General features: G+C 36.0%; 1 protein-coding gene across 1 annotated transcript; it reads right to left on the bottom strand.

The window, feature by feature from the left end:
* Positions 1–626: 626 nt before the first annotated feature.
* LOC118742101 (odorant receptor 24a-like) lies at positions 627–2122 on the bottom strand. Its single transcript, XM_036474065.1, has 5 exons — positions 1602–2122; positions 1179–1551; positions 985–1083; positions 768–920; positions 627–677 (listed from the first exon to the last, which is right to left on the bottom strand). Exons 1-5 carry the CDS (start codon positions 2120–2122, stop codon positions 627–629), a joined length of 1197 nt encoding a protein of 398 aa, XP_036329958.1.
* Between the last annotated feature and the right edge of the window lie 10161 nt (positions 2123–12283).

Raw genomic sequence — 12283 nt, 5'->3', positions numbered from 1 at the left:
TGATAGAAAACGTCTATACATACACTTTGAAATACATACATACGTATACATATATGTTTTTTTTCAATTGCAGATATGTTTAAACTTTAAAGTATAAAATATATGAATCCTGGGAAAAAAGTATTAGTACTGAATGGTAAAAACGTGTGCATTCGTTTTAAATATACAATCATGTGTGTGTGCGAATGCTTCAGTTACATTCACATTCCATACTGAATGTCAATCTACCATTCAATAATACAACACGGTTTATTTGTTTTCAAGCATTTTAAGACACTCATGAATGAGGTTTTTTTATACAAACAAACAATCAAAATTTTGAAAGGAATGTCGAGTGCATGCAGATCCTACTGATTCAATCATTTTACAGCTCTGAAGGGTGATCTGGGCAGCTTCCTAGATCTGTTTTGCAGAAGTTAATGTAAAAGATGGAAAGGATATCAGTTGTTCAAGCAATTATGTCAATTAATCAGAAGTCGAACTTTTTTGCAAAAAGTGCAGAAGAACAAATAAATTGGCGAAGCTTTCTTTTCGATAGACCTGGACAAGGAATACATCTTTAATTAAAGTTGTGTTTGAATTTACAGATCTTTGTTATCTGGCTTAGAGAAATTTATATTAACAATTTAAATCATCGACTTCACTAAGGCAATCAAAGAGTCAGTAAAACGTAGAATCTGTATAAGAAGAAAGAAAGAACAAAAAAAAATTCGTAGAAGAGATGAGAAGTAAGAAGGATTGTTTTAATTTTAAACAACGTAACTTACCGAAGTCAATGTGGGTAAGGAAGGTGCGAAAAACGGGACTTTCACCACCAAGCTACGTTGAGCGCGTATAATAATGAGGAGTACCATTCTCTGAACTCGTACGGTATGCGTGTACCATTTACTGCTATAGACCGTGGTGGCCAGTTCAGAACTCTAAATGAAAGCAAGAAAGGAAGCATTATAATAAGAATTAATAATTTTATTCCATCTCACTCACACACTCAATGACCATAGTGCCGCCTATGCAATAAAGAAAGAGTTCGGTAGAAACGGTCATAGTATGGGTGACGTAGACGAAAACTCCATAATCAGAGAACTGTCAATTAAAAAGGAAAATATTACAAGAAATATTTTAAAGCTCGATTCTCTAATTTAAAAATTATTCCATTTTGAGTGAGACAATAATCATACCAACAACAAATCCACTACGCAAGTTCCAATAATGAGGCTGGAAGACACAAACTGTCCCAAGGTCATAAGCGCGATGACCGCCGAGAATCGGTCAATTAAATCAACAATTTCATTATGACGCGCTATGATCTTTTTCAAACCCTCCTCAATATCTCGCTCCGCATAGCGGTTACTCCCCTGCTCACTGTCAACGTCAGCCAGCAAATCGCTCAGATCATATTGGAGCGCCTTTAAAAGTGTACCAAAATACATGCAGAAGCAGAGAAACAAACCATCAGAGCCAGCAAAACCTGCAACCGTTATGTAGCCATGCCAATGCGACAGCGTGAAAGTTAACGGAAAAATTGGCATCGAAACGAGGGGTTGTGGAAAACTGAAAAAGAAAGGAAGTATATAAATCACCTGCTGAGCTCCTACACTCACATCATTTTGAAAGGCGTCTCAAATGGTATTTCATCTCCACGCACGTAGGCCGAGTAATTCACAATGCCAGCGCGTATGGTGTACAAGGTGCTCGTAAGGAAACCGAAGAGTAACACCGACGAAGAGAGTCGCGTTCCAATCGCAAAGTACTTGCGTTTACAATCCAATTTCCGTGAACTATTTTGCTCGGCAGTCAACTCCGCTACACGACGGACAAGGCGTTCGATCTCTGCACGATGCCACCAGATGAAACAGACTTTGAAGACGGACATGATACTCGAAGCGACTGGACAGAGTGCATCCAAGGCGCGCATTGCATCGGTGGAGAGAAAGCTTAAGCCAAAGGCGAACTCAGCATAGGAGCCATAGACGAGTATGACCAAGTTGAATAAGGCCCAAGCGTTCATCAGTGTAGATTTGCCAAGCTCCGGATAGAAGCCAATGACGCCCAAAGCGAATTTGGGTACCAAAAATAAGTTCTTCTCCGTTGGATAGGATTGCAGCAAGAACTTTGGCAACATTTTTTATTTTTTATTATTTTGACAGTTGCTACACTATGAATGTAAACTATTGGGGCTGGACTGAAGTACTTATAGGCCGATTAGGCATTAATTTGGGAACTACGTAATAGTTATTAGAGGGTGAGCGAGAAATGGTGAAGCGTCACAAATCACAATAATAACAGTGTGGCTTACTCAAGCGCTTAATGCACCAGATATTATTACTACGAGTATAGTTATTAAATCAATTTGTGTTAACGCACGAAAGGTTTGCACTCAAGTGCTACATACACTAACAAAAAAAAATATTAAAAATCCATGAAAAAGCTACTTAATCGAAATACAAGTTTTTTAAATTAGATAATGGGATTCCGAGTCCTTTAGCTCTTTAAACAGACCTTATACGGTAAAAATATTTTAAATCTGGATCTACGACACCCATATATTGGCAAGTTTTGACTCCCTATAAATTTATACATATTTAATTAAAATTTTTTTTTTGAAACACTTAATTCGTTATTTAATAAAAGCTGTTTCCAAGTTTCAAACTTTGTGCAATATTAAAAAAAGTCAACAAAGTTTCGTAAACATTTCGCGCGTTTAATAAGATTTATAAGGAACATATGGAGTATGCAGTTTGGTAGCGCATTCGATTTTGTTATGATTAAGAGCAACTTTGAGGAAGCAAAGACTTATCGTTAATTTTTTGAATTTCTTTTTTTGGTGAGCGGGCTTAAATTCAATAAAATTTGTCGAAAAAACTTTAATTTTTGTCAAACAATTAGCGTATATTTTCAATACTTTTGTAGTACGGATCATAAAGGCAATTAACTTCCAAAAGTTGGGGGTTTTGTGGTTTAATCAACGATTTTCTTAACTTCCTTCGCGTTTGGCCACCAAGTTTTTCAACCCTATGAGGCCTTCGTAATTACACTGCATGTTTGTGGAGAACGCTTGCTCTCTTATTGGATTGTATTGCAGCACTTAGTCTTCTTCTTCGTAACCAGCGCAGTTCATCGCCTTACCGTACCTCTCCTTCATCTTATCCCTCATAATAAAATTACTTTGGCCGTGCATTTTGCTCATCTCTTCTTCTAGGATATTAGAAGTTTAGCCACTTATTCAAAATTTTGAGACACTAGGAAAACGTATGAACATAGATCATAGCGAAAAATTACTTTGTCAGGATTTTCACCCGTCATTTCATACTGCTAACAAAGGTGTATGGACATCCAATTCAACGTGAAACTTGTCGATTACCTCCTTCAAATGCTTTTACAGTAGCCGGCATACCTCTTGGAATACGACTGATTCGAAACTAGATATTTCCTTTATCAGAGTGTAGCCATCAAGTCTTAAATCCTCACCCTTATGTTTTGGAATTGTGCTCCGGCCATTCGATGATGTAGTCCATAACTGCTTAGTCAGTCTGCTAGTAGAAAATGGACCAGCTACGTCCACACGAATGGTGTACCTGAGTTATGCCGTCTTATCTGAATAAGAATTCTGCAACTCTTTGAGAAAGTTCCGGGCACATTGGGAATCTCTACTCTCCAAATTGTATCCTAACAATCAGATATCTACTCTAAAGTTTAGAGTCCAAACTAAGCGGAATCGTTGTCCATAGAGGTACTTATGGAAATGTTTGATGTTACACAGTGACTCCTCGTTGGATTCGACCGGCTAAATTACGCAACTACCTTCACTTGCCCATCAATTACCTACGCCTCCTTCAACGTTTAGTTTTATTCGATCGCGACACCTATGTAAGGGAAACTAAATTAGGGTGACATTTTTCCACAGTGTATTCATAAATATATATGTGCATACGAAACTTAAACCCAAGTACTTCAAGAATTATTAACCAGCCGCGTACCAGCCATAAAGGGAGTGGCTAACACTTTCATTTAATAAGTATAATTATGTATTTTACTGGAAACGATGAGAAACGTATTTCTGCTGACTCTCAAAATTAAGTAATCAATATAACAATAACAAAATACTGTGTGGCATATTTATGGCGAAAAGGGAACACTAGATTCATTTGAACAGTTGCGCGATTTCATAAAGCTATAAAATATGGAGTACGTTCGGCAATGCCCTTCGAAAAGTTTCTACTTTATAATACATCGGGTTAGGCCTTCACGCTTCTAAAATGCAATATGTATGTGATTGTTATAGCGTTTACACATTTTCCGTAACGCCATTTCCATATTCCCCCATCCACATTTGTGATAAGTGGTTCAGAATTTTTTTGCCGACTGTGGTTCGCGCAGATTTTCTTTGTAGTAGACAAGACGAGTGATACAAAATTGAATGCAATTGCTTAAATATTTTTGCTGATTATAGCCTCCTTCAATCCAGTGGCGTTGTTCCCTTAACATCTATGAGATCATATTTTCAGCGCTGCGATTAGCCAGAATTAAAGTCATAGTTCGTGCATGTAAACAATATACATATGTATGTATACTTGCATACTTACTTACTGTCTGAAACAACTCAGAATTTGGGTCATATAAATATCTACTTCGACATGTGACCTGTTAAGCCAGTCTTCAATACACGGAATGAGTTTGTAATTCCAGAAACCCAAGGAAGACGCGTTCCATTGTTGTTGCCATTGGGTGAGGTTTTTTACGCCTTCGGTCGTAGCTAGTGTTGCTTTCGGTTCGGATTAGAACTTAGTCTGTTTCCCATTAATCTGGCTAAAGCACTATGAGCTACTTTAACCGTTAAAATGTCTAGCCTAGCATCTTTCATCACACCTAAGTACCTTACCGCTGGGAGGGTCTCAAATACGAAACCATTGACATTCAAAGTCTTACTTTATTTTTTCCTACTTCTTATAAGTACACCTTCAGCTTTCTGTATATCTAGCTGCCATATACAGTCTTATGGTTTCTTCTTTCGCAAACTATTAGGGCTTATAACTATATAACATTTATCATATTGCCCTCACAATTGCAGGAAACTACACCAAACACCTTTTCGTAATCTAATAATCCGGCAACATAGAGGCCAAATTCGTGCTGTTACACAATGCAGTTCATTCTGCGACAACTAAGTCATTGTGTTGAGCTATAAATTGATTGAATACTTTCGTCCTAGGAGCGTCGCGTCGCGCCAACATGTGTCCTCAACCGAGATAATACAATTCCATAATTTGTTGTGTGGTTAGCGAACTTCTATGTGTGTATTTATTGGAAACTGTTTGGTTTGTACATATGTACAATCATGATTCAATATCGAGATGACGAGCATAAAGCATACATGCAGGTACAAACCCAGTCTGCGAGAAATTTCGTGGCGCATACTGTAGCCACATATTGCCAACATCAATTGTCCTTCCTTCATTTCCTTCCAACTGAAAGCCATTTTCTTAACCACCATCGCCTTGTCATCATCAACTTGCGCCACCTCTTTGTCATCAATGTTGTGGCAGCATCTAAAGACATCAATATTGTCCAATGTGCGACACCTACCACATTTATGTATTATGAGATGTGCACTCGACGGTGGTGTTATCATGTCGACGAGTGAACCGTTATGTTGCACTTGTGTAACGCCTACTATTTGGCAAGTGATTTTTGCTACTACACATCATTACTAGCTCGCCCATTACGATACAAAATGTCAGGTGAAATGTGACTAATATCATTTAAGGTTGTTTGCGCATCGCTTTCAGTTCCAGAACTTCTCGTACATTTCTTAGTTGATACACTGGGAAAATAGTTTAGTTACTTCAACTGAATATTTTCCTCTCAATACTTGACTTGGTAATGGTAATATTTAGGGCATTTACAAGACGCAGTAAAGTCTCAAAGTCGTGAAAATTTGCTAATGTAAATTAATGGATAAATGGGTTTTGGTTAAGCCGCAGGGCACAAAAAGAAGTAATTATATATCTTCCATCAGTTTGAAAAAAATTTCGTTTAGTTACAAACTCCTGAACAGATTCTAGTCATTATTTTACGTTGGACAGGTTTACTTCTTAAAACTTTACAACGCTTATGACGTCCTGTAAATCCTCTAAACATTTGGTTATAGTTACTACAGAAACGAATAACGGGCTGTGTTGCACTCGGCCAAAATCGCTTAGGTGGTTACAGCGCCAAATAAGATAACTTAAAAGTGTTTATTTTTCAACCATATTCTGTTCAAGTATACGCACAGGATGTTCAAGATTTGATTTTTAACATGAGTTGTTTAAAATATACACATGAAATGTTTAAAATTACCAACATTTTGGAAGTAAAATTAAATTTTTTTCAAATAATACTAAGTGCCAGGGGCGCACCCAGGAATATATTATTTGGGGGAGGGATGTATACTTCTAAATATATACCATTAGAAAATACTGAAAATTCGCTTCAGATAATACGCTTTTTAAAATACATGTATGCAAGTTTTATGTTCAGTATGTAATAGATAAAAAACTTTTTAGTGTTTCATAAATTGCATTTTATTCACATACAATTTATAAAGAACTCAAACATTTTCAACCGGCTTCAAAAAAGGGGAGGTTATCAATTCTTCGGAGTATTTTTTCTTCTTTTATGTATGCCACCGCATAACTTTGGACCGCGGGAACCGATTCCAATAATTCTTTTTTTTTTAGCGGAAAGATGGCACCTTAACGGTCGTCTTGTAATTTGGTCCAGATCCATTCATTAAATCATGAAAAAATTGACGGTACTCCAAAATTTGTATATGAGAATTGAAGTCGGTTTTGCTTTTTGCTTTACAATTACTTGTTTAATAAAAAGTTCTATAAACACAAGATGCACTCAACTTTCAAAAGTAATAAACAATTTTACAACAGAATTTTAATATCAATAAATTAAATAATTCCATGAAATTTTTACACTTTTATGTTCATTTTCGTCGATTTCTGGTTTCTCATTTTTGAAATTGAAGATTTAACTGAACTTGTATTTTTATCATGTAGCTCATTTTGGTGGAATGAATTCGAAGTTAGCAAATTAAATCTTCGAATGCTTGTAAAGACATATCAGTGGTAAACTTTTTTAGGCTGTAAAGTGTAAAAAGCAACAGTAAGTGAGTATGCATTGCATATGTTTAGGACAATGTTTTCATTCGCAGTTAAACTTAAAAGAGCTCTCAAGAAAAACGAAAAATCCTTATTTAATAATTCTTTTATTTATTTCTTCAAGAAAATTTGCTTTTTCAAGCAACATAAATAATAAGAAATATTTCTTGTTGTTTTCTTGAGAGCTGGATTCTAAGCTTTAAGATACAGTAGCCGTCATCGATTCGCCAACAGTTAGCGAGTCTATCCGTGCTAGCTAACTTTGTTGTTGCTTTCACATGCAAAATTCTTCTTTAAGCGACCGAAACTCAAACATAGCGAGCGAGAAGTGGCGAATCGATGACGGCTAGTTTGTAATTGAGGTTATGGTGTGTAAATTTGCATTCATTAAGAGAAGAAACTGGTTACCTCTCTTAATATGCGCAAATTTAAACAAAAATCTGTTCAAACTTGCACTTATTAGATTAGAATTTAATGAGATACAAAACTGCATACTAAAAAAAAATTCTAAAAAAAATGTTTTAATTTTGTAATGTACCTACCCATTTTACTAAACTTCGGTGTAAAAAAAATTCAGAGCTCAAATTATTGTGGAGTGTACCCCATAATACTATACTTAAATATTGCGCAATACTCAGAGCTACCATTGTGATTTTCTTAAATTTTTTTGAGATGGCATATTTTTAAAAACTATTTTTTTTTATCAAAAAATTTGTATGTGAAAAATTAAAATATTTTTTCATAGAGAATGTTGATGTGTGTATGTGTGATTTTTTTCAAATTTTTTCCTTACTCAGTTTACGATATATTTGGAAACTATTAAAATGATTTGTTTTTGTGCTGTAAAGTTTAAAAAAATGTAATAATCAAGCTCAAATTTCATATTTATTTATTATTTACATACTTACATATTTATTTATTATTGAAACAAATCAAACACACGAAGTGTGAACACCGTCCGTTTTGGTTAGATATATATATATATTTTGTTACAGTTAAGACTCATTTGGAGTTTTTCGAAAAATAGTTTCCGGATAAGCATCCGGCAAGAGAGATGGCTTGTAATGAATGGATCTCATATGTTTTGGAGAAAAATTATATTCCCGTTCAAGTTCTCGAGTAAATTTTCGAAAACTGATTAAAAACTCGAACTACAGTGGAAACCCTGTAACATAGACCGAGAGAAGTTTGTGCTAAAAATGTTGATTGGGTGAAACCATGATAAAAATATAACAAGGTAAAACCATTGAGAGGCAGTCTGACGGTTGCCAACAATATAATTTTAAAATCAAAACTCAAACTCACACACATTCTCATTTTCAATCTCAAACAACAACAATTGTGAACAATTTAATGTTTTTATTTTCAATTTTATATGATTTTAAAATGTTGGCAAACGTCAGAAAAAAATCGTGGCCGACGAAATGAGAGAATGAATTTACCTTGTAATGTTTTTATCATGGGTGAAACTACAATAGAGATTTCATATTATTATTTACAGAATATAAGGTGGTTATGAAATAGATGTCTACGTAATATGTAGATTTCGACTCGCTGAACTCGATTATGAACTTAGAAAGAATTGCTCCACAATATCTTGTTTAAATATTCTAACCTAAAAATGCGGGTTTGGCCTATTCTCGAGGTTACATCGCTCTAAAATGCTTTCACATTCCGTTGAGTTTGCTCGAATATCTTATTTTTCAGCCGATAACTTTTTTCAATTCATATTTTTTGGTTTAAAAAAACAAGCCTAACAGCGTGTAATAGGGCAAGAGATATACTTGAAATAGTAGGCTAAACCCGCATTTTTCGCATTTTTAGATTAGACATTTTAAAAAACCTGAAGTTACAGAGCAGTTCTGAGCTCAAATTTGAATTCAGCCACCCAAAATAAGTTACAAATTTGTTGAGTAGTATATTTGAAGGGAGGGTCATACTGCTGCTTTAAATGCAAGCTTTTCAACTGAAAACTAAAAAAGATCTGGAAAAAATGTTTGCAATATTTTCTAGAGCATTTTAACATACCGTAAACTACAGAAACTTGATTTGATTCCCGTATCAGTTCTAAACAAGAATCTTACTGTACAAAAAATATAAAACTTTTTTTTACAGTCTACTAATTTTGCCCATTTTATGTGTCCGTGCGTGTGTTGAATAGGTAACATTGTCACTTTAGTGTGACAATACCATAAATATACATAGTCAACATTAGCTGTGACTACTTTCCGCCGTTGATAGGTGCCTTCGTTGCTACGTGAGAGACCCTAACGGAAATAAGGGTGAGTCGCCGTAAAGGACGAACACTGCTGTTTGCATTTTAAGATACATACATAGGCATTTTATTACTTTGTATACATGTGGTGGTCCTAAAACATATCAATATTCAAATTTTGTATGAGGCACTCCTTTATTTTGATGTATGTACCAAATAAGGACATACATGAAAACTTCAAAATTTTAAAATAATTTTTGAATATTTTTAAATCGCAAAAAATCGACCAAAATTTGGAATTTAACCAGCTATAACTCAGCAAGTTTTGGTTCGTTCAAAACAGGTGGTAAGACGTTCGATGGAATTTTAATTATTTTTCCAACGAATGCATACCGGCTGCCCCTGTCCCAATACCTATGTATGTAGAATTGATCGCTGATTCCGAAAATCGAGTTAATTTTTTTCTATGAATAAGTTTTTGAGATATTTGCAAAATTTACCGTTATTTAGCTAAAAAAAGTGTTTCTCTTAAATGACGTACATATATCTTATGAAGAAACTGAAGAGTCTTAGTATGAAATGTGGCAAATGAAAGGTAACAAAATTCTCCATAAACCGCATGTGCATCACTCTTCGGTAGTCCTGATAGTTTCTGTGAAATTAATTAATCACTCCAATTTTTTTGTTTTATTGATGAAAATGAAATTTTAAATTTAACAGATGTGTGAATTTTTTTCTGTAATTTATTTTTTATTTTTTTTTTTACCTTCTAAAGTTGGAATATTTTTAATTTTTTCATAAAAAAAAAATCTGTAACGATTAATTAATTTCTCAGAAACATTCAGGTCCATCTAAAAAATATGTACATACGGTTAATGCAGAATTTCGTTAGCTTTCATTTGTCGTATTTCGCATAGAAATTTTTATTTTATCTTGCAACTGAAACCACGAATTTTTTGCAGTCTAATGAATTCGATAGGGGCATCCGATGAGCAAGAAACACAAATTTGTGAACGAGTGTAATTTGTCTAGTTATCAGATTTAAATTTTTTCAAACCCCTAAAAATTGTCTAAAAATTTTGAAGTTTTCGTGGATGTCTTTATTTCGTATGCAGCGCAAAATAAAATGCTACCCCATGCAGACTTAAATGTTGATACTCAAAGGACCACCCTAGGATGTACGTATGAAAGTATGTGCGTATATACGAGTACATATACAAACAGTACAGTACATTTTCTTGCAGTGCGCTGTATTGTAAGCCACCGTTTGTTTACAACTTTTATTGTTACACTTTGTTGGACTGCTTTTGATTTTATGTCACAACACTTTTTTTTTACGTTTTCCATGTTTGACTTCTAGTTGCACTGATTCATTGACTTTTATTTACTTTGCTGCAACTTTGTTGCACTTTTAAGGGCAATCAAAGTTGCACCGCTGCTACACAGAGCAGGGAAAGGAAAATATTAAACTGTATAGTATGTAGTTGTAAAAAAGGCAATAATAAAATATAGCAAATAAGTGAGGCGGAGCTGATGTAGTGGCGCTGACTGGATGCAAGTGAAAACGGTGCCCTGCACGCAGAGCAGTTTAAATCAATTGTATGCACATAAATTGCATATGCTCCCCTCTGCCAGCTACCACAGCCGACGCCGCCAGCGTACGAATGGCCAGCAGACGAGGCGACCTTTTTCATCAATTTGTCGGCGCAGTGACACGCCCACTAGTATGCAGCAGCACACACACATTTATTCGAGACCAGCACATGTGTGTGGGCGTAGTTAAAGTAAAAGTAAATTTATCGCATCAACAATTTCCCAGACGATTGAGAGTGTAGCAGAGAGCGTCAGTTGTCAGCGCTTGAAAGGAAGAGAAAGGATTGCTTGCTTTTGTGCCATTGACTGCGCGCGCGCCAGCTGAAACTATTAAGCGATTTTGTGATAAATTATGCAACATATTGTGCAGCAGCGTCGCGCATCATCAACGCTTTACCGTTACGTTGAAGTGGGATCCCCGCGTCAATCGGCGTTTGGTGCCAACGGGCAGGCAGAAAATGTGTTGGCTTGTTGACTTTGGCGTCGACTGCGCGCCGGGTCATAGCTCACCGCAGTCATTGAAACGCGCGCGCAAACACACACACATCCACCAGCTTTCTCTTCTGTGATGCCTATGGCTGATGGCGATGCTTTTGTTTGTCTTTTTCATTTCCTAACAACTGAGCTAAGCCATCTTTGCCGCCAAGCATCAAGCCTTTTCCTGCACTCTCCGCCAACCCATAGCAGTTCGCTAAGCGTTGCGCAAACAAATGCCAATAGCGTCATATGTTGCAAGTGTGTGAGCAAATGAGTGTTAAACGAAGAAATAAAAAAAAGCAGCCCCACAAATAAATAGCAAAATGAATAGACAATCTTTCAACAGCAAAAACAACTTTTCCGCATCGCCAGTTGGCTTGAATTGACCATTCGCTACATCACACTGCCGCCGCCGACGACTGAAAACACCACTCCGATTTCAGTGCAGCAATCGACCAGCAGCAGTATGAAGTAGCAATCTAGGCGCACTGAACAAAAACAACAACAACAACGCCATTCACATCGCCATCACCATCGTTGTAATCTGTGTGGACTTTTATTGATTTCAATGAAAGGATTTGTTTGCTTGCGTTCTTTTGCAGCCGCACACATTCGTGCAGAGATCTAAATACATATCCCTAGATATGTGTGTGTGTGTGTGCCTGTGTAAGTGTGAGTTGGAGGCAATATTTTTCGCATTGCAGTCATTAAAGTAATGCCTTGCCAATAAATTACGTTTCGTTCACAAAGGCGATGTCGATGTGTGGCCTCTACTTCGTTGTTGTTATTTTTGTGGTATGTAGTTGTTATTGCTGGCACTTACGGCATGCCTTACTGACCTTTCAAC

Source organism: Rhagoletis pomonella, unplaced genomic scaffold, assembly GCF_013731165.1.
Source record: "Rhagoletis pomonella isolate Grant_MI unplaced genomic scaffold, Rhpom_1.0 Rhpom_scaffold_00006, whole genome shotgun sequence".
NCBI classification, from domain to species: domain Eukaryota; kingdom Metazoa; phylum Arthropoda; class Insecta; order Diptera; family Tephritidae; genus Rhagoletis; species Rhagoletis pomonella.
This window is presented reverse-complemented; position numbering and strand designations above follow the sequence as displayed.